Source organism: Uloborus diversus, chromosome 6, assembly GCF_026930045.1.
Source record: "Uloborus diversus isolate 005 chromosome 6, Udiv.v.3.1, whole genome shotgun sequence".
NCBI classification, from domain to species: domain Eukaryota; kingdom Metazoa; phylum Arthropoda; class Arachnida; order Araneae; family Uloboridae; genus Uloborus; species Uloborus diversus.
In genome coordinates, this window is record NC_072736.1 from 110,181,012 (window position 1) to 110,205,622 (window position 24,611).

A 24,611-nucleotide genomic window follows, 5' to 3' on the forward strand; every position below is an offset into this window, starting at 1 on the left:
GCACTATTTTTGCAGATTGTTGGCAGTGTGTAACAATTGTGTGTATGTGTTGTTTAGTTTAATGCAAATTAACAATGAAATTTTTTTGATGTCAAATATTCTCATATTTTGTGCATTATATTGAATTATATAAGTATAAGCATGACCAAAAGGTGTTATTTCATTGAAAACGCCTTTAAAGGGCTGTAAATAAGTTTTCTTCAACTCCAACTAGAAAAATATTTGACTTATAAACAAATAATCCTATTTAGCCAAAATTCACTTATCGGGATAGAGTCTGGAACGTATTTACCGCAGTAAACAAGGGTTGACTGTACTTGGTTGAGCAAGGAATTAAAAATGTATTGCGTCTTCATTGAGTATTGACAGAGCAGGTAAATCGAGTATTGCTAGTTGATTTAACTGCTAGTTAGTTGACTGCTAGTTATCAGTGTTTGAACATAAAAGTTTTAAAATCAGTTAAAACTTTCAATTGTTTAGTATTTATATCGCACTTAAATTTGCAAGTTTGTGCAGATATATTGAATTAGAAAAACAGATATCATATGGCTCTCAATAGATACTAGTAAACCTATTTTCAACCAATCTTCTATAAAATAAAAAATTTTATGACTAGATGATTTCTATCTTTTTGAAGTTCACATTTTGTAAAATCAAAATTAAATAAAAATAAAATATCAAGGCCATAAATGATAGAGATGCAGTTCTGTGGGAGTTTATATATATATGCTTAGCAAGGATTCTAGCAGTGCGGAGTTTATCTGGTGTTGATGGGGCATTTGTATATCATTAAAATGAGAGTAAGATTTAGCACCTTTAATGTGAATAAAATATTCAGCTCGCTTGTTATAAAAGATCAAAATGTTTTCCAAATTGACATTAGTTTTGGTTCTTTATGATTATGTACATATGTTAGCTTTTTATTTATTTATTTTTTTACATCATATAATGTTTTGAAAATTATTCCATCATGACAACATCTTACTGTAAAATTTCAAATATTTCATGTTCATTAGCACTTTAATTAAAGCTGAATAAGTCATACTGTAGCTGAATATTCATTCATTTTATCTTTGTTGGTAAGAGCAACATTCGTTTTAAAATTATACTTTTCATGTTTAGCATAAAAAATACTTAACAAAATTACAAAATTTGGCACCTTCAAGAAAAAATAAGCAAGCAATCAGGTCCTTGCCTTAATGTGCGGAGCTTGGTAATGAATCTTAAATTAAAATGAAGAAACAATGCTTTCATATTTCCATAATTAGCAAATTCCTACATTAAAACCTTCGGCATGCTTTCAAATGCATTTAAGTGAGTAAAGTTTAAAAGTTAACTATTAATTTAGTGATATGGTATCAAAAAATGTTAAATATATAAGTTGGAATATACATAGAAAACATTTGCAATGCAAAAATTACTATTGAAAACCAGGTAGATCAAGAGATTTTAACTGAATGATTAGGAATGATGAATATCACAAAGAAAAATCTTCAATTTTTCACCTTTTTTGGCACCGAGTTTAATATTTCGTGGAAATTGCTTGAGAAAACTCTTGTGAGTAAGCATTCCATTGAACTTGTAAAATTTTTATCCTTTCAATGTGTTAAGCCACAGAAATAATACTAATCATTACAAAAGCAAAAGAGGCAAGTCAGAGGAAAGGCAAGTATTTACAAACTTTGTTTGAGAACTGGGGCAGTTGAATGAGTTTAAAAGAATAAGTTCCTATTTTGCAATTAGTTAATATTTAATTGAACTAATATTTTATTAGTTGAATTAAACTCAAAGAATTAATTAATACTTCCTTCACACTTTTCTTTCAGTGCAAATCATTCATAAATGAAATTGAATATAAATTTTACTATATCTATGACGTCATCTTTTCTTTATATTTTTTTCAATCTAACATAATTGCAAATCAAAGTGGGTTTATTTTTTATTGACACATAGATTTCATATGTTATTGGATTTTTAAACTGAAAATTGAATTTAAAACTGATAAGTAAAGCTAGCCAAAGCTATATCATTTCATACAAAAAGTAACTTTCATATGTGTTTCTTCATATTTAAAATTTTGTAAACTTCTTTGACAGTAGGATTCTTTTAAGTATTTCTTATTTTTATACAAAATTCTCTTCATACTTAAAGCATTAAGCAGTGAAATAAAAATCAAAGAAACTTGCACTTAAAAATTCTTCTGAAAAAATATTTAAAAAACTTCCTAATTTTAATGCAGCATTTGATTTTATGTAATACTTTGAGATTTTCTATGTTGAAAGCTAATAAGCAATAAATGCCTATCATCTAAAACTCATTAATGCTGTAGACTATTAAATTAAATTAAAAAAAAAAAAAAAAAAAAACACTGAAGGACAAAACTGGAAATGAAAAACATTTTACACAAAAATAAATACCCAAATAAATACACAAGATATCCCCCCCCCCCAAAAAAAGAGCATTTAAAAAAATTTAATTACAATAAGTGTACTTTTTTAATACATGAAGATATAGGTCAACTAATTACTAAACAATTCAGTTTAAATTAGCGCATGTTTATTGTAATTATGTATGTTAAATTTTTTTTCCATATGCATTCACGTTTCTGATATGAAAACACATTACAGAACTTTAGGGAAGTACATCATCCCCATTTTAAAGATAAATAGTTTAATACCATGAAGCACTAATGACTAATAATAATAAACATTTATCCTTTTAAATTACAACTTTTCCAACAATTCCTTTAAATACAAACAATGAAAGTTGAAAATGACTACTTTTTATAATATGTAGCACATACATAAGGCTTAGTCATCAATATAAAAACGTAAAAAAATGACTAATTGTTTACCTACAATAATTTTGAAGACTAGATTGCTCTAAAGCACAAATAAATTTTAAAAACAACAAATAACGCTGTGCAATAATAAAAATGTGTATATGTATGAAAATTTAAAATAATAACAAAAGTATAATAAAATAAATTGCATAGATATAACAATGCACAAAATATCACATTTGGATCACATCTCTCTTACATGATTATTTTACAATAAATGCAAAAACTTAACAGAAGACCCTTAATTCTACCCTGCATGATATATTACTTATAAAATACAAGTTAAAAGTATGTACACAGTATGAAAGATTACTACTTTTCTTCGTCAGGGTTAAGTTGCTTACTCTTAGGGTTACGGGGTTCTATGCTCAAAAGTCTGGACTCTAATGCAGCTTGTTGACTTTTTCTGACAAATGCATCTTTGTCTAGTCTTTGTCGAATAAGGTCACGGAGATCTGAAGCTGCTTGTGCTAATTGACGAGACTGGAATAGAAATATATAGGATATATATATTAGAGACTCGTGCTTACATGAGCATATGAATCAAATTCTTTACCAAATAGAGTTAGGAAACCTAAGCTATATATTTAGCCCTTTGCATGAATGTAACAATCTCCTTTTTCTACTCATATAGATAAATTTAAACCATATTTTAATGAACTCTAAATTTTTTTTCACAATCAACCAAGAGGAAGACATTTCAAAGAAAATGGAATAGAACTGCAATTGCAGATTCAAGGGCTTTTCAAGATTTTGCATTTATTCTAATAGGGACTTAAAGGGACAGTTCCATACCATAATCGAGTCTTACTGCACTTTTAAGGACAGTTTTTACCTTACTGGAGACTTATAAAGACTTCTTTTCTTCAATAGTGTACATAAACTTTAGTGCACTCGCTGCAAGATTTATAGTGCCGTGGGGGTTGCGGGGGTGCTATGTACGCCACTGGTTATCTTACTGAAGTCTTTAAAAGACCCTCTGCATACTTTTTAAGACTATCCTTATCTTACTGGAGACTTTTGAAGATTGCCCTTACCTTAGTGGAGAGAATGAGAAAGTTTTTCATTATTCTACCAACCACTTTCAGAAACTGAATTTATCCAAATGGAGTCTTTTAGAAACTATTCTTATCCTGAAGGAGATACAGATTTTAAGGCTGAAGATTTTAATCTTCCTAATATATTGATTTGGGAATTTAGCTTTTAAGTTCAAGAGTCTTAACACCAATCCTGCACAAGAGGAGAAGGGACATCTGTTGACCTGGACCCGAGCCTGAGGGGGGTCCAAAGATTTTTTAAATGAGGGGTAAATAGTATGGGTAAACAATATGAAGGGGAGCCTTAAAAGTCATTTGTAATGGGCCCCAAAATTTCTGTGCACCCCCTGATCCAGCATATTTTTTAATATGCAAAATTATCTCACTTCCCGAACCAGTAGCACAGCCAAAATTCATCTTCTCGTGGTAAGGGGAGGGAGGGGTTAGGAGTGCCCCAAACTTGAATTTTTAGGAGGGAGAAAATAAATATGCAGTTTACAGAATAAAATTCCAAATTTTACGAATCATTGAAAAAATGAAAATACTGTTTTAAAAAGTGCATGCATGCATATCTGCATGTAATGCAAAGAGACATTAGGGGTATTGTTAAAAGAGTTAAAAATTAATATATTAAGAGAAAATAATTGCAATGCTGTTTCTAAATTCTCTGAATTGTCTAAGTTTTCCGAATAAGAATATTTTTGGAATGTCACGATAACCTCCTATCTGGGTGCCCCTGTGGAGGGTATTGGCCGTAACAGTGCTTACATGTATACAAACTAGGGTATTAGGATTGGCAATGCATGTTAAAATCAGGAGTTCTGGGAGGGGTAATTGTCCTCCAAAGCTCCCTCTTGCAGCTTCATGGGCCCAAACCATGCATCAACTGTTGAAAGATCAACTTTTTCTAAAGTTTGAGGTCTAAGTTCAGTTTTAATTGCAATTGATAATTGAGAAAACATTGATAAGATTACTTGTTCCATTGAAGAATCTTTCTCCTCTTTAAAAGCTCTGCACCGTTCATCTTTTGAACGAAGTTTAGCCATCATTTCTTGAAGTTTTGCATAGTCTTCTGCTTCAATCCTACATTTAAATGCATAAATGTTTTTTAAAAATCTACCACACAAAAAAATTGACATCTTTTCATAGTTTTGTTTTTTTCTATTCAAAACTTTATATTAAATTTATAAAAGCAATAAAATGAAGAAATATCTCCTTCACAGTGTATTCAAAAAAAATTATTTGAACTTTTTTTAAAATGAAATGCAAAAGCATAAAATGGATTATGTGGTAATTTAAGTTTTTTAAATTTGTATTAAAAAAAAGAGTTAAATAGATCTGTTATGTAACTGGGCTGCATTAAACCTGCAATAAAGAAAATAATTTCAAAATTTAGCATAACAAAAGCCAATCAAAAACTTAAAAGATGACAAAAACTTTTCTGAATCTTGAAAAAGTGATAGGATAATTCCAATTAAAGCTCTCTCTTCTACCAGTTCCCCCAAATATCTACATGTTATTTCTTTTTTCAAAGCCATAATTGAAATTTTAAACTAATATCAGCAAATTAAAAAATAACAAAAATAAATCGCCCCCCCTGTACCCCTGGGTAAGTTATAAATTGATTGATTTTTGAAGAAGAAAAAAAAAAAAAAAGCTCTTATTTCCAAGAGAAGGATGAAAGAAAAATATTTAGTTCAAATAATTTTATTGGACATATAGTGCATCTATATTTTTAAACTAAAATTTTAATTAAGGTGAAAAAAAAAAAAAATAATTTACATCATAACAAAACTAAGAAAACTGTTATAATGAAAAAAAAAATGCAATTCTTAGGACTAGGAGGCAGGATACTAAAAAAAAAGATTGCACACTGAAAACAATATTTGCAGTATTTTACAGCATTTTTGAAAATGAGTAGCAAAATTCCTAGGCATCTGCCGTTGGTTGTCTATTTCTAAATCTCTTATTGTTTCTTACACATTAGACGATGTAAAGCATGCTGCACAAAAAAAGGTTACTTTTTACAAGTCATAGTTTGAAGTTAAATTCCATCTATTTTTCGTCTTGAAACTTTAAAAACACGGAATAACTATAAAAATAGATTTCCACAAATCTGAAGACTGAAATTAACAGAATTTCACCAATTAGCAGAAAAATCAGCACGAATGTAAAATCAAACTTTGGATCAAGTACCACATTAATTTCAACTTGCTATTATCTCATCTTAATATTTGTTTCATCACTTAGTACTAATCAAATGCTTACTTCTGCATGTTTCTTTTGTGCTCTTCTTGTTTTGAAATTCTTCCTTGCATCGCTTTCAAACGTCGCTGTTCAAAAACCTCAGCAGCTTTCTCTGCTGCACGCATATTTGAAGATTCTTGGTAACAGATGACTTGCTCTTGCCATTTTTCCATTGCTTTATCTAATTCTTGCTGGTTCATTTTAACTTGTTTTAATTTTACCTTGAAATCTTCTCTGTAATTATTAAACATTAAAATCAATCAGAAAGTCATATAAATAACTAATACTAAATAACACTAATTATAAGCACTTAAAAATACAAAGATTAAAATAGTTGGAAGATCAATTTAAATATGGACTTTGGGTACCAATAATATGAGAGAAGCAGAATCCAGGCAGCAGAGATATAATACCTGCAATTCCAAAAGAGGCTGCAACTTATGGACAAATTAAGAAATAAAGTTATTAGAAGAAAAGGAAAAGTTTTTAACCTATGTGAAAAAAACAAATATCACATTCTAAAGGGATGCCTTTGTTTATTCACTATTAAGCAGATGAGATAAATAGCTTAAAGCAGTGGTCGGCAAACCGTTGATCACGATCGACCAGTCGATCTTAAGACTATTTTCAGCCGATTGCGGCAATGTTTTTGACTTTGTTATTTTCTTGTCAGTCACCTTGATAAAAATGTTTTAATTCTTTTAAAAGAAAGATCATTGTTTTGAGTTGGCTTGCACGTATTTTACTGAAAAAAATTGTGAGACGCCTACATTAAGATTTATCGCTATTTGTTAATCCATACTAAGTTTTGTTGATTATAAATTTAAAGATATAAAGCTAAAAGAACATTTAAAAAAAATAGAACAGTTGATCTAATATCAAATTTTAAAAGTTGAAAGTTTCAGAGGGAAAAAATTTGTATTGGAAGTCTAATTTTTTTCTTTATAAAAAGTTAGTTAGTAGTAGGTTGTACGATCAGAAACAGCAAAAATCAGCCTTATTACCGGACATTTTCTCGAGAATTGGCCTGCAACATTTATTCTTTAAACATTAATTGAACTTATATCATTAGTCAGACCATTTGTAAAAAAAAAAAAAAAAGATAAAATATATTATGTAATTCTAATGATGGCTTTGAGGCAACTAAGGAAACCATTGAAACATGATGACTTAGAAAAGTAGGACTAGATTTAAAGTTCATTTGTGCTGGAATATAGTTCAAAAATGTGTGTACAAATTCAAGTTAGTCTTAATGGCATAATCATTGCCATTATTTAAACCTAAATGATCTTTCTCTTTTTTTCTCCTTAAATGTTGCAGATAAAGCTTTGAATTTCTTTTCTTCCTATTAAATCAAATCTTCTATAGTATGAAAGAGTCTTTTATAAACACAGTTTTAAACTTAAAATTCCCTAAAATAACTAAGTATTAAACAATATGAATCTGAATAACTATCCAAAATGCAAATAAAAGAAAATTCAAACCTTTAAACAACAAAAAAGTTTCAATACCAAAAGTAAAATGATTTAGCATTTTAGTACAACATACTTATGGAACAGTTTTAACCCTTTCAGGTACTATATTGGACTCAGTCTAACATTAAAAATTTGCTGTTGGTCCTCTGTCAAAGCAGTGTCCAATACTATTACTATAACTACTATATAATTTTTGTGGCCTTAAAACGGCATCTCTTCAACACAATCCTAGGATACTTGTATGTATTATAATGCTATCAAGTTACATTTTATAACCTCTTTGGATTTAACAGGTGGAATTTTTTTTATGGACCTCAAAAGGTTATAGAAATAATTTGAGTTTTGCACTTGATGAGAGTATGAATCAAATTATACTTGACACATTGTGATGTGTCATCATACATTGTGTATGATGACACATTGTGAGAGCATTTAAATTCTAAAACAAAATTCAACTAATGTCATAACAGAAGAATATTTATAGAAAAAACAGCAAATGGACACCCACGCACTTCTCTTTAAACAATCATCTCGTTTCTGGATGATTTCCATCCTCCTTCTTCTAACCTGTTCTTGTTTAAGTTGAATTGCTTTTAACTTCTGCTCAGCTTCATATCGAGACATTCTATCGGAAGCAAAATTGCGTCTAGGATTCTGCTGCTCATCGAAAGATTTCGTTTGATTTTTTGCTGCTTGCTGAAAGCAAAATGTAATACACCATTTATTTATCTCAAATTAGAAAATAAGTACAGTGAAACTTCTCTGGAGTGACAACTCTCCGTTCCAAAAGAAAGTGGTCGTTAATGGAGGTTGGTCGCTCTTCGAGATGTTTTGAAACAATCATAGCACCAATAAAAACCATTTACGATCTGCTCTCTCTCTCTCTTACACTATATTAATTTTATATTCAAAATATACTTCTAACATTATTTTTTCAATTTCGAAACTAGTTTTAGATATTTCTGAAAAACATTCTTTATCTTTGAACTGCAAAAATAAATTATTAAAGTCTTTATTATTAGTACAATATGAGTGCAACCATAAACCCGTTTAAACTCCTAGACTTCTTTTTACTGCCATTTTACTTTTTTTTTAGAAAACTAAAACTATTGCTGCCAACAGAGGCGGCGATTAGGACTGAAAAGTGGGGGATCAAAAAGAGAGAAAACAGGATTTTTAGCGGCAGCAAAAAAATTAAAAAGGAAAAAGAAATGAGAAAAAAAAAGTACAAAATTTTGCTAAAGCTGGTTTTGAAAGCATATGAGTGGTAATTAATGCAAATCAAACAAATTAACTCACTTTTCTCTTAAGATTTAGATGAATTATGCACACAATAACTTTCCACAAAGAAACACTTAGACATGAATTAGACTTACATTACTCACCCCAAAGTATTCTGAGATGTCACAAACACTTGGTAATAATTTCATTAAGCAAGTATGGCTTGCTTAAGTAAAACAATTGATTTACCAATATCTAAACAATGAATATATAAACTAAAAGTTACTGCTTGTGCTAAATAATGTTTTGTAAGCAGATATACAAAGTAAAATAAATAATTTTAATCTGAAAATTTTGACACTTCTGCTTTTTTTAAAAATAATTTCTAGCTTTGGTTTCTAAATTGGAAAATAAAATAAATACATGAACCATAAAAGGGGGGAGGGTCTCCTTTCCTTTCACGGAGGGGAGATTCTCCCCCCCCCCCTTTTAAAGGGATTTTTAAGATATAAGTTCTTAAATTAAGCCTGTGTATAGGACACACAATTTGTAAATTGAGAATAATATTAATATTATACATTTGTTATTTTGGAGGGAAAGCAAATCTATAATTTTTAGATTGAAATCACTAAAAGCATAAGTTTGCCTTACTTCATAAGTGATAATAAAAATTCCATGCATCAGGTAAACATGTCTGAAGTTCAGAGAAAACAAATCTGGAATATTTTTACTATATTTTTTTGGGAAAATAAAAAGTTTTAAAAAGAAAAAAATGAAATAAACATATTTCAATAATGATCGGACAAACATAATTTTCATACTTGTGCATGAAAAGGTTTCATTTTTACAACCGTGAGTTTTGAGAAATAGGTTCTTCTTTCCCCACGATTACGATGCACAAAAAAAACCCAACTTTTTGTAGGTAATTTTGTCTTGTTGAAAATTTGGGAGATTTACTTCACTAGAGAGTTCGAGAGAAAACATCAGAATTCGGAGTCTCCCGAATGAGTCTGGACGGTTAACAGTTACGTAAAACCAGTGGTTTGCTTTATAAATTCTAACATCATCTTCAAGAATGCTTTTAAGAGTTACTGACATTATTAAAAGCATTAAATTTCTCACTATCAGTTTTGATTGAACAGGCAAATCAGTAGGCACCAAAATGAAAGTGGCAGCCTGTTTTCCAACCATTTCCTTCACTTATTTAAAGACTAGAAAATCGCTAGTCAAGATATGACGGGTGAAAATTGCTTCTACATTTGAACAAAGCGATTGCCTGTTTGGTGGTATTTTGATATTTGAAATTTTAACCCTTACTCCAGTGGATAGCGTTATTTTTCAACCACTTTTCTGTTTCTTCATTGACCTGAAATGATACAGTCTTATCAGTAAAACAGTTAAGTTACCGGATCCAGTTCAGCCTTGTCACAATAAAGCCATTCCCTGCATGTTAAACATTGCCAAAACATATCAAATTATCATGCCATGGCGCGAGTTTCATTGTTGAAACATGCGGGTTACTCGATCATCAGCGGTTATTTATATGAGGATGAAGATGAGAAAGAGAGAGAGAGAAAACAAGTACTTTAAGACAACAATACCTTAAAACTATGTCTCTTCTGATAAACGGAAGATCTTTCACTACTGTCTTTCTTTGATGCAGGATAACGAGAGCAGCAATGAGTAGGAGTAGATTTTTCAGAGGATATCTTAAGGCGCTGTAAGCACATTCAAACATGAAATAAGCACTTAGGTACAGTTTATTTAAAGTGAATAAAAAAATGAAAGTATAAAGTATTTAAATATACATTTGTTGCATAGGTTTTAATTTTTTTAACTCACACAATAAAAAAAAAGTCTTGAAAACTACAATTTTGAATGGACTTGTTGAAATTGGTGCAGCATTATGAAACATTATTGAATTAAATGCTTAGGTTAACTTGGTCCGTACTTCTAAAATTTAATAAAATAGCATTAGTATTGAATAAATTTTTACTAATAAAGCTCAAAGTCACTCTGTCTGGATATCGGGATCTCTGTGAAGCGCACAGGGCCTAAACCGTTCTGCCAATTTTCATGAAGTTTGACAGAAAATTAGTTTGTAGCATGAGGGTATGCACCTCAAAGTGATTTTTCAAAAATTTGATTTCGTTCTTTCTATATTCTAATTTTAAGAACATTTTACCCAGCAAATTATCATAACATGGAAGAGTAAACTACAAAACTTACTGTCATTATTTATGTCAGCTTTGGTTCAAAAACCAAACATTTATTTATTTTTTTTTTAATTACAAAAAGGGGGTTAGAAACCTATTTGCATTATATTTGAAACATTTTTGGAATAATAAAACAAATTTTTTGGGGAACCGCTTTCCCATCCAACTGCAACAGTTTTTAACAAACAGTGAGTTTGCCAGGGGATATAGACAAAATAAACTACAAAGGATCAAAACAAATTTCAATTTACAACACCCAATACTTATTTACTACATATCTTATGGTTATCTTGATATTCTATCTACACCTATAAAATGTCAATTACATTTTATCATTGTATGTTTCAAATTTTAAATTCACATTTTTAATAATTGCAAGGAGAAAAAATAAATTAATAAGAATTTACCAGCTTTAAGAAGGCATTCCGATAATAAAATCTTCCAAAACATTTTACATAGTTTCTGTAAATGTTCTATAACTAATTAATTCAATATAGCTAAAATGTGTTAAGACCCAACAACATATTTTAAAAATGTGAAAACCCCATTAGTAATTTATTACAAAAGAAAAAAATATATATTGTGGCATACATACACTACATTTATCTAAACTTTTATAAAGCATATGGTTTATGGAAATTCTTACTTCTTCTGAGCTGCTTCTTTTCTGCTTTAAGGCAAGATTTTTCCACCTTTCAAATTCTGCTTCTTCTTTCTTTTTATCACGGTCTTCTTTTTCTCTATCCCACCTTCTCTGCGCTCTAGCTCTCCTTTCTTCTTCTTCTTCAAGCTTTTCATATTTCTGCAGAATCACCTCAAGAATTTTCATATCCTATAATTTTTATTTAATTACTTTGAACTACAATCACTGAATTTTAAATGATAAAAAAGCATTACTTAACAAAACATTCATTTAACACAAAAAAAATAAATAAAGAAAAAAATGCTTACAACTAGTAGTGTGACATCTGACATCATGTTTTTAAAGCATCAATGTTTTTGTTACAACAAGGATACTTATACTATTGATGATTTTTTTTAACATTCATGCTTTGCATTCGATGTATTTAACACTGATGTTTTGCAATAGATATTTTTTCGATGTCGATGTTTTGTATTTGAACCAAAAATATCCTTCAAAAGTGAATTTGTTTAGTTATGATGAAAACTTGTTAATTAGTTATTATGAGATCTATCATACTAGAAAGAGTGATAGATCTTGTCATAACTAATTCTATTGTTGGGCAGTTCTCAAAAGTGGGAGCAAACACAGACTTCAACTTTGAAGTTTCAACACCAAATAACTTTCATTTTAATTAACTCTAAAATTTTTGAGGTAAATTATAATGCTGTATAGAGACAAGAATTGACATAAATTATGGAAAAAAAGCTCTTCAAATGCCCTTAAAAAATATTTTCTTTGCTAAATGGCACAATTTTGGGCATACCATAACGTTAACTGAGCATATGTGCCATTAAATTTTTTTTTTTTTAAATTATTTCCATACGTTTCAAAAAAAAAAATTAAAGGCATGAATCTTACACTGAATAATTTTTTGTTAATATTTTACACAAATAACAAAAGTAAAGACAGATTATTTACTTTGTAAACGATTTTAGAAAAAAAGTAAGTTTGAAATTTGATGCATGTCCAAAAGTTACGATCTTCACAATGCTATTATTTGAGAACTAAGTATATGATGTTTTCGTTTTAAAGGTATTTATCGATCCTCAGAATCAGTTTTTAGTTGTTTAAAAGTGTTTTCATAAGCTTTTATGCAGTATCTTAGAAGAAAAATAATTTTTCTTAAACATACATGTGAGATGACCAAATGGCGTTACGATCTTGACGCCGATAATTCTGTCCGTTTATTTATAATTTTTTTATAATCCACTGTCTTCTAACATCAGTAAAAAAGATTATTATGATGTTATCTTTTTTAATCCATTGGTATTTTGCATAATTTATACGTTACACATTGAACAATACATAAATTACAGTAGAAACATGGCTTGTTATGATCGAACGAAAGCCATTTTGCGCGAAAATCGCCAAGCAAACCTCTGTTGGTGACAACACAGTATACGATAAGCTAAAGGTTACCAGAGGGGGATTCCAGTTTGACAAATGTAGTTAATCGTCAGCTGCACCAGTTTTGGCGCCTTTATCACCTGCGCTAGCAATTTTTTTTCCCGCCACTTTTATTATTTTAGAATTTTTTTTCTCTTCTTTCTTTTAAACATAATTTAACGATCTCCAAATAGAAATACGAATTTCTTTTTCCAATAATTTTTTTTAGACATCGTTTTAATTCTTATGACATTAGAAAAAATATTCATTATTAAAACTGATGTCACTTTTTGCATTCTTTCTTAAAGCATATTTTGTTTATTTTTTGCTTTAAAAATATATATGTCATATTTGTCTCTATTTTTATTCCTTATTTGTCCCAATAAATCAAACTACAAGTTTGTATAATTATTTCCATGAAGCTTTTTTTCTACCTTTCATCAACTTCTTCAAAATCATTCCAAAACTTTATTATATGTAAAGAGCAGTATGTATAGCCATTCAAGTACTTCATTAATATCCTCTTTATCATTAAATTGCAAAATTCAAAAAGTAGTAAATAAAATTTTCATTGGAAAAGTTAAAATTGGTGAAACTTACATGATGATGTCCAAAATCCGTTACCTACAGGACAACAATGTCCAAAATGTGTTACCTACAGACTGCTAATTTAGTTTGCTAATTAACAATTTTTACAAATACCTGTTGTCTTTTCATGTTCATATATTGTGTTCTAGGTATGCATACTATAGAATAAAAGCAAAATTGATATCAAATTCGAAAATTTTTGAAATTGCTCAAAGTTAACTTTTTTGTTCCCACCTTTTGAGAACTGCCCTGTTGTCTATAACAGAAATTGACTTAAGGGGATATCACACGAGAGAAATTACAGGACATCGCAACCGCAATAGCAACCGTAACGCTATCCGGAACTGGTGTTTCTACTCACTTCCACAAACGATTGCTCCAAAATCCTCGTGTGCTATGGAAATTCGCAGTTGCTCGTATAGGGGCAAACTTTTTCCTCCGCTAGAAAAAAATTGCCTTTAATTCTGGGCAAGTTATGAAGGAACCAATCAGGGCGCTGGAATTTCGTGACGTCAGGCAGAGTCACTGTAAAATACATTTGCAATCGTGGCGACAGAAATGTGGGGATTCCTTTTTATTGTTCTATTTATTTTATGTTTCAAAAATTTTCAGTTACACTTTAAAAAACGGATGAGCGATATTTAATCTTTGGTTTTGCATCTGATTTTGAATTTAAATTGCTATTTATACGTTAGTTAACCTCAGTGCGAATTTTATGCATTTCTTAATTTATATTGGTGTTTTTCGTTTCATTAGGTTTTTGAAAATTGTTTTGCACAAATGTTACAGTGGGGTCGTTTCCAAAATTTTAAACGTATTTTTTTCTGAAAGAGCATGTTTAAAAACATAGGATCTGACCATTTTTTAAATAATTTGTTTTTGTTTAATATTTTTAAAAAATTACTTAAATCGTGGCGCTTTCATTGTTTACATTTCTGTCGCGTGACGCCACGAATGATGAAATGCCATTCGTGTTGACATTCACAGAGCAAAATATTTAATTTGCATCTTTACTCACGTGTATTTGTGACATCATCAAGACCACGCGTTGTTTGAAAAATCGGACATTTAAAAAAATTAGTTAAAAAATAACGGTTGAGAAAATGAAAGTATTTTTAGGTCCAAGTTTTTTTTTTTTTTGCTTATTCTATCAATTTCAGTGATAAAAGTACTACTTTTGACTGGAGGAAACCACCCCATTCTGATACTTGAACAATTACAGTACATTTTTTCCTTGAAAAAGTTACGTGAAAATTCCTTTTTAAAAATCATAGCATTGAAGCTGTACTTTTCTTTTTTAATTCAAACTGATGGGTACATACAGTATGTACCATTTGAAAATACTTAAACTGTAGGAGAATGTGAGGCAAAGCGAAATGGTGAAATATTTACTCTACCTTTAGCTCAACCTATTTAGTAATATTTTGACTGTGTAGTAACATTTACTCTATTCCAGTCAAGAAAAATAATCCCTCTGAAAATCAAAGAATTTGATAATACAAAGAATTTTTTAAAAATGATATGCACATTGTAATATTTTGTTGAGATGTCAAAAATTATGTTTGGCATTATTAAATGATAAAGTTATTTTTATTAACATTTGAAATATTGATTGAGACATACTAATATTCAATGCAGTGTTAATTTGCTCAGTATTAAGCTTATTTGTATTATAAATGCTTATATAGCTTGTATAAATGCGCATCATTGTTTCATTACATTTTTTTAAAGCGTCACTTTATTTTTAAATGTCTGGAACTATTTTAATAAACTCGGCCACAGATTTTCCTGTGTGCAATATGTATGTAGTGGCGTTATATTTGTGTAAGTTAAAGTGTTAGCACATCTCCAGTATATTTATGAACTCGAAGTTTAAAAAAATAATTATGAAAAGCCTATTGATCAGAGTTTGCTGGCTCTTTTTTTTTTATTTAAATTTTTCATGTTTGTTTTTAGCTATGAATTTAGGTATAATTTATTAGAATTAAAGTTTCTTCTTACCTGTCAATAAGTGACTAATAATTCCTAACTAAAATTAAGATTTAATTTAGTAGTTATGGGAAAAAATAAGCCTAGAGAAGTCATATATTCTGTATGTCTTCTTTAAATGCAACAAGAGTATCACTTTAAATCAAACATTCAATTAATAGTAATAAAAGTTTTCTGTTCTTCTGAAATTTTCACCATAAGTTCTAGAAATTAATGTTAAAACTCAAATATGAATTTAACAGGAGGAGCTTTGGTGACTGCATGAAATAATAATTGATGCTCTAGCTCTGAAATCATTGCCTTGATCGTTTCCCTTTTTTTTGCCGTCTTTTCACAAATCCACATGCAATTAAAGCTGCAAGAGCTGCATTAAGTATTTGATTACTAATTTCATCCATAAGTGTCAAATTAACGCGACGCAGTGTGATAACCAAATGCGGAATTGACGAAAAGCGATGAACAAGCGCAAACACATGGATATAAGCTAAAAAATGGTAGCCCCCGTTGTGAACAAATCGAGCAACCGTCTGCACAACCGGCAGTAACCCTGTAGGCAACTTCCTGTCCGAAAAACCAGTTCCAGATAGCGTTGATGGTTCCTATTGCGGTTGCGATGTCCCGTAATTTCTCTCGTGTGATATCCCCTTTATATAGCAGAAAATTTAACAATCCTTTTTTCTAGCTCATAGTGGAAAATAATATAAGTTTTCCCCAAACATAAACATGTTTTTTTTTTAATTATAGTTTTTCTCTGAGATATAAATGAACCTCTAATATTGTACTCTGCTCTCAATAAGTTGCTGATTTAAAAAAAAACTAATTATACTTTTAAAATGTACATAGTATGCATTTGAAGTTGCTATTTTTTTAATTTTTTTTTTTCATATTTGAATATAGTTTCAGTTTTAAATATAATTTGCAATTTGTCCATGTAATTCCGTTGGAAGTAAGTATGCTAAAGCAATCTTTTTTATGTATAATATTTCCTTTTCTCTTCTTCACTTGCTTTCTCTTTTTTTTGGGGGGGGGGGGGGATCAACTTTGAAAATTTTGACAAAATTCCGTTATTGATTTAAATTAAGTATTAAGTAACTTACTTTGTTTTTGTTCAGGTGGATACTTAAAATATGTTATGAAATTATTCCAATTAATTTACATTGATGTTTCAATTTTTTGTATTTTAAATGCAGAAGTTATTTATCCCTTTGCAATACTTAATTTGTAATGTTAATAATTAATCATCATTATTATTATTAGCTTTTCTTCGACAGTTCAAAAATCTTCTTAATAAATAATTTGATTACTGTGAATTTAGTTCTAGCATTAAAACATATTTTAGAGTTTATTATGCAGGATTATACAATAAAAAGTTTGATGGTTCAGTGTTTTTGGGTTGATGATGATACTATCAGTTTTAATTTTGAACATTAATGTTTTTTTATTGATCTCGCACCACTGCTTTCAACACAATATATATTGTATATATACTTTTTATACACCTTGATATATTTTTTAAACAATGCAGCAAACAATATAAAATTTAACATTTCACACTTTAATCCAATTTAGTTCATTACTTAACTATATGATTGTCACATTACTTACTGTTTGCTGATTTTAAAAGTAATAACTTAAAAAAAAAAAAAATGTGATTACAAATTGTTATCCATAAGGCCTGGAATTTTAAGTCCTATCCAGCAAAAAAATCTTTGCACTCTTTTCTTCTATCCCTTCCACAAGAACAAGTTTGAGTCTGAATTTTGTAGCACACCATCCAGACAATTTAATGAGAACAATACTTTCAAATTATTGTGAATAGAAAATTAGATAAAAGTTTACAACTAAACAAACAATAAATTACCTTAGGAGGTAATCTCATTTTAGCTTTTGGAAAAGTTTGAAGCTTAGCACACACAACAGGAGAGGTAATGCGGACAAAAAGATTTCGCGATCCTTGGTAGTAAGGGGAACAAGGAGTAGACCAACTTGTTGGCCTTTGACCACTTCTGTGCAAATTTTTTACAGAGGAACTTCGTGAGCGTTGAAGATTACCAGGAGCTTCTTGAGTGTCAGAAGCAGATAGTAAATCATCATTTGATTTTCTTCTTTGTGCAAGGCGAAATGATTGAGATAAGGATCCCCTGTTGCTTGGGGATTCTGAAGGAATAAAAGTTATTTTTAGTAAAGAGGGAAAAAAAGGCACTCATCTTCAAGTAGGAATATTGAAAAAGCATCAAACTAATAGAAGGCATTTAAAAATACAAAAATTTTGACAATGTAAAAAAAAAAAGATTAAATCAGTATAACTTGCATGGTAATAGGTGAAACTTATGACATGGAAGAGAAAGAAATATATCGCCACCTGAGAGCAACAGTAAGATATCTTACTGTTGCTCTGAGGTGACAATATACAGTAATTCCTCATACTTAGGCATTGAGCAGAGCCAAGAAAGGAGTGTGTAATTCAAATTTATGTAAGTTGGGAAACTAATTTCCCATTCAAATGCATGTCAATGTAAGACAATTGAGCCAAAATTTTTTTATAAACATGCATCTATTGCTAAATGTTATATTTATTGTCAAAAAATACGAAACACAAATATATATGCATAAAAATCTCTGACACAGAAATTGATGTAATATCAAAAATCAAGAAAAACAAATTATTGAAAGGTTTCATATAGTCAAACAAAACTTGATTGGTAGGACCCAAACTTCCTTTTTACATAAAATGGCACCATAACAAGCCTTAGGGGAAGCAGCTGTACCCTTGGACATTTATAGTTATGGACGTTGGTCGAAAAATTCCAAGTACTGTCGGGACAAATGGATATTTGGCAGATAAGTTGTAGGTCCTAACAAAAAAAAAAAAAAAAAATCAACCAATCATTCTCTCAGATCAATCAGCAAAAATTGAAAAGAAAATTTTGTACATGGGTACAGCAGCTTTTCTTATGCCTCTCTTACTTTTCCTAGGTGGTTTCAATATGACCTTTATTGGGATCCACATTTTCCAAAATTTAAGCTCACCCCTTATATAATTTAATATTTCAGATATTTTGTGACAAAATATCCTCTGTGATGTGAGCATCTTCCAGTCTCAAAAAAAAAAGGAAAATTATGTAAACAATATTTTTTGAATCTTTTTATTCACTATCAAATTTAATTTAAATAGGCATTTATTGCATTAAAAAATATTTCAATCATTTTTATACAGTCAAAAGTATTCTTGAAATTGGTTCTGCAATTATCCAAATGCTTGATTACCTGAACTAGTGCCATCTTAACAAGTTTAGAAAAACAACACTCTACTGTACTTTCAAAACATTAAAATACACTCAAGAGTAAAATTAAGGGATTTCTTTGTTTAGTTACAGCAAAAATTAAATCATTTTTCAAGTGTTTAAAGAATTATTCAGAGCCAAAAATATTCTAGAACATTTAATTTAAATTCAACAAGTTTTAACTGCAGATTAACTCTTGTGCTACACAATGTTTTTACTGATTATATAAACATTGTGTAAATCAAATTCTACTAAATTTGAAATAAAACAAAATACAAACCTTTACTTTTTTGTTGTTTGTATATTCGATTCCTTCTACAGGGCGATAAGGAATGTGATCTCCTCTTGGAAGTTGATCTCCAAATTAAAAATTCTCTCTCTGCTTGACACTTTTGCAACAAAACTTCAACACAAAAATAATTTTAATAAATCCAGTTTAATATACAATGTGCGAAAATACATAATACAAAAGAATAATAGTTTTTCTGAAACTCGTCATAAAAAATAGCAGTAACAATAAAATTTATAATCTGTAAATTTATAAGAAGCTTGAAAAAATAAAAAATAGCTACCACTTAAATTTTATAGAAAAACAGGTGAAAAGAGTGAGAAAAATATGCATATATCCAAGCCTTCATAATTTCATGTGAAAGTTTTGCTGATTTTCAACTTGTTGGCAGTTTAGTTGACAATACTCAGTAGAATCTAGCAATGTCTGGCAGACGTTTTTTACGTGATTTGCTAAGATGGCGGGTATTAAAATGAATAGAAATGAGGTTATGCTGCTCGACATTGCAATGTGTGTCACAGTGCAATCCAACAACATTGAGGTCAACATCAATCCAAAAATACTGCATGAGACATGTTTTGGGCCAAGTACAAGCTACAGGGCAATTCCACCGTTACGGACGTAACAATCAGACTTTAAACACACATAATTTCAATTTGGTTTCATAAAGAGCTACAAATTTTTTTTCTGTTGTATAGTTTGGTGTTATTAATGCTATCAAAAATTTGGGTGCAGATTGCTTTATTAGAAAAAGTGACAAAAATTAAAAACTGCCTGTTACGGACGTAACTCAAAAAACAGCAAAATGTATACATTGTCATACAATTGCCAATATTCCTGTGAATTATTCATAGATTTCTAAAATTTTCTTTGAAATACTTGTTCTTGAGATTTCAAGCTTTCTAAAACCATAAAGTTTTCATGGATATTGTTTGGAAAATTTATGATAGAAATTTATATATTTGTTACGGACGTAACAAAAAAGTGTTACGGACGTAACATGTCTGATATGGTAATTGCCAAAGCAAATAAAAGCTTGTGTATACTAATAATTTTTGTTAAGAGAGTGCAATGGTCTAGATTAACACATTATTATGCCCATTTAAGTTACACTTTAATAGTTTTTAAAGATTTGCGGAGGTAGGGAGCATCTCCCATGCATATACTAACCACCATGTAAATAAATATAAAATATAAATTGGTGCGTCATAAAAAGTGCAATTATCCAAGGGGAAATTAAGCAAAACAAAAGTGGAATTATTCAGTTACAAATAAATTTTTCAAATTTTTAACATGAACATGGAAGGAGAGGAGGGGGGGGGGGGCTTCTACAAGAGAGTACTTTTACAGTTTAAGAATTTTCGATGATTTTCTCTATCTCTCAACAAACATATTAACTGCCAAATTTCTTTTAAAGTTTAACGGTTGCCTTTGATTTCGATCGCTTTTTAACAGAATTGGCACGTTTTTGCCAACGGTGGAAAAAAATTGTCGAAACTGACATAGGAAAAATGCATTTTGGCCAACATTTGCCTAAGTAATCTAAATCTTGCTTCAAAACTAAATGTGTTTTATCTGAGGATCAGATGTAGCTAGTTTAATAACATTTAGTACTTTTAATTCTAATCTAATCATTCTTTTTAATTTAAGTTTTAAAACTATAAAATATTCAACGCATCAATGAAACAGTAATCTAAATATTATTTTTTTGTGGAGAGTAAATAACAATAAAAAGTAACTCAGTAACTTTGGTTTAAACTATTCAAACAGGACAAAATTCTTATCTCTAAGTTATTAAATAAGAAGTAATATCAATTTGGCTATGCTTTCAGAATAATAGAAGTTTGAAGAGAAAAACTATACTTAATATCTGTAATATAAATTAAAAAAAAAAATTATTAATGAAAATTACGCACAATATGCTTTGGATTTCATCGTGTTAAATGATCAAGTAATTTTCACAAAAATCTACTTGGAGAACACTATTCTTTTGTGTCATAGTGCATTGATGAAGCAAAGTTTAAGAATTTAAGAAACCCTCTAGAATATTTTTATGCACGTTATTAAGCATTAATTGCTAATCTAGAATTATTAACAGCAATTGAATTTATTGCATGATTTGGAGGACAAAAAAATCATACCTTGAGATTAACACCTCAGAGCAACAGTAGGATATCTTGGTGTTATTCCTAGGATTAGATGTCTTAATGTTGCTCTGAGGCGACGATGTGTATTTCAATAATTTAAAAAAATGAAATTAAATATCCACTAATACAGTCGACGCTCGATATAACGACCATCTCCGTCCCAGAGAAAAAGGTCTTTATAACGAGTGGTCGTTATAAGAGGTATAAATTAAAAAAATGTACATCGTCATCATGCATGCCCAAATGTTTTTTATCATAGGAATTTTTAGAAAAGTAGTGTGCAAAATATTATGACAGAATATTAAACAAGTTTTAAAGTAGAAAATATAGGGAGGAAAATGTTACACACTTTCAGATCTACTACTACTACCACAACAATTTCTGAAGATAAAACCAGAAACAGAGGTCTGCCTTTTTAGCAGACGTGATTTTTGCAAAACATTATTTTCTGTTTCAGATATAGGTGATAAACTGTGTTTCTCTTGCTTTCCAAAGAAACATTTAAAAGTCCCTCGAGAACCCCAAATCTTTAAAAATACTAGATTCAAACTCCAAACTACCAATACATCTGTCAACTCCCTTTTCTTAGGAATCTGGAATTTTCTCGATTTTTCTTCCCATTATTTTTTCTGTGCTAGCTGTGGTGAATGGTAATCTCCCCTCCCACCCCCTCTTAAAGTCGGATTTGACATTGTAAACTTCAGGCAGATATCCGTAAACAATAATCAATGTCATTTTAAGCTACAAATTTGTTTTATTGGAAAGAACACAAGAAATAGCGTCCGCTGATTCGGTCGCTGTCTTGGATTAGACGATACAGAACGGTCGTTAGAACGAAAGCAAATTAACATAGAGTTTATAGGAACAAAGTTGGGACTTCTACCACTGGTCGTTATAATGGGACGGTCTTTATAATGTGTGGTCGTTATAATGAGCGTCGACTGTATTTATAAAATTTTGAAATTCACAGTGTTAGAAGTTTTGTTATATCATATTACATGTCATACCCTATATTTTCATTGCCCATCCTGTGCTTTTTTTCTTTTTAATTGGAAATATACATGTGTTACGGACGTAACGTACTGCTTTTTGTTACGTCCGTAACAAAAAATGTTACGTCTGTAACGCCATTTTTTTAAAAACTAAAGAAATTCTAATGTTTTAAACTATGGTAAACAATTACTCTAATGAATTGCTAAAAGGACAAAAAAGGATTTCTTTTAATTTTGATTTTTTAGGAAGTAACGACAACTTTTGCTAAATTTTTGTTACGGACGTAACATTGAACTTCATTTTTTTTAAATTTAAATTGCCTGATTTTATTTTGTAAAAAAATAAAAATAAATGCATGTTATTATAGTATTATGTTAATAGTTTCAGCTGTATTGCAATTAATTTTGGTTATTTTTATTTTGCTATTAGAAATAAGCGTTTGAAAAAGGGGTATTTTTTTCTGATTGTTTTGAAGATCCGACTATCATACTTCCAACTAGGAAAAAAATTTATTATTTAATTTTTATTCAAAAAGCAATGCAATATTCTGAAAATACACATTTCAAGCTTTACAATGATGTATAATATAGCAAAATAACTGCAATATGAAATTTTGACCTACTGGTTTCACTTTTCATGGAATTGCCCTACAGTATCTGAAGCAGAACCCTTTTCCAGCTCTTTCAGCCAGAAAGAGACGAATCACTACTGTGTTGCAATTCATTACAACAGACCACTCTGTAGCACTAGGGAGAAAATTTCCAATACTACAGAATGAAGTACATGCTGCTGTCTAGGCAAGATTACCAGTTGTGTGTCCTCCAATATAAATATCTAGATGTACTTTTCAAAAGAAAAATGAAATTTAAAGGAAATTAAAAAATCAAATTCAAACTGCAATAATCTTGTAAATTGTAGATCCTTTCATTTCTTTAACTAGTTCAAGCAATTTTCACTCAGTTAAAACTTAAAGCAATTAAATGAGCGAAATGTGCAAGGAATTGACTAAATATAAAATTATACTTACTTATTCTTTGTTGTTCATGTTCATCATAGAGCTTAACAATTTCTTCTAGAGGTTTATTTTGTTCAACATCATCAGAAAATTCAGCCAAAGATTTATGAAGCAAATCTACAGGCTGTAATTCCACAATAATATCAGATAACGTAAATGTCACATAAATTTAACAGTGGTTTAACTAAAAACTTCACACATTATAGGAAATGAAGTTTTTCTCATTTTTTAAATGAATTTAACTATTTGAATCACTATATTTTAGCAATACTGCTTTACATTTATACTTTCATATACAAAATATAACTTTATCTTACTTTAAAAGAATTACTTTGCTGTCTTTTTGTCAAGTTAGTGTAACAAGTTTTCAATTTCCATCATTTAATTCGAGCTTCATCAAGGTTAGAAAACTCTATACACACTTTGAATCTAACAAGGCAAGTTCAAGAATTTGAATCTAACAGTATATTTTTAAATTTTTGGAAACATCAAAGTTATGCAATCAAAAAGTTTTCAGACTACTCTTAAAACATATTCGAAAGAACAGCTTAGAAAATACATAAAAAATTTCTTTTGTAAAAAAAAATTCAAAAATTACACATTCATGCTGCTATACAGATGCTGTCACTGTTTTTCTAAGGTATTTAAAAACGCTGTCTAATATCCATGACTAGTGTCTGCCAAAAATTGTAAAATGTTAGGAGCTAGGAAAAATTGGTGACTAAATAACTAAATTCTTGAATTCTAAATCAAATTTCAAGATGCTAACTTAATTAATTTTATTTTATCAGTTTTTAAATGCATACATCAAGTGTTATTAATATTCAATTCAGAGCTAAAATATAGAAATAAATTGAGGATAGAAATATCTAACCTTTTAAAAGTGTCAATACAGTTCACTTGTAATATATCAATTCACTAGGAATTTTGATGACAAAATAACAGGGTTAGTTGATTTAAATCAACTGATTTTTTTTAATCAAAATTCTTAATTAAAATCAGATCAGTTTATTTTTATAAACTAATTTTGCATTTTTAGAATGTGTTGCTCTAAATTTAACTACACTGCATTATACAATCTTAACTTCAACAGGCAAAACTACATAGATCCCTCTTGATGTGTGTGAAACAGATTTTCCTTCTTGCAATATTGCTTTTACTCCAAAATTACAGTTCAATTCCGTATAGAACCAAATA

The 24,611-nt window shown here is 29.5% G+C and overlaps 1 protein-coding gene across 1 annotated transcript in view; it reads right to left on the reverse strand.

Moving 5' to 3' along the window:
- Positions 1–2,868: 2,868 nt before the first annotated feature.
- Positions 2,869–24,611, reverse strand: part of LOC129224740 (coiled-coil domain-containing protein 177-like) — a 40,397-nt gene continuing 18,654 nt past the window's right edge. The window contains 9 exon segments of the mRNA XM_054859288.1: positions 2,869–3,325; positions 4,854–4,962; positions 6,148–6,360; positions 8,110–8,293; positions 10,408–10,540; positions 11,685–11,870; positions 17,548–17,843; positions 19,251–19,373; positions 23,427–23,538. Coding sequence (XP_054715263.1) covers positions 3,155–3,325; positions 4,854–4,962; positions 6,148–6,360; positions 8,110–8,293; positions 10,408–10,540; positions 11,685–11,870; positions 17,548–17,843; positions 19,251–19,373; positions 23,427–23,538 — 1,527 coding nt within the window. The 3' untranslated portion in view covers positions 2,869–3,154.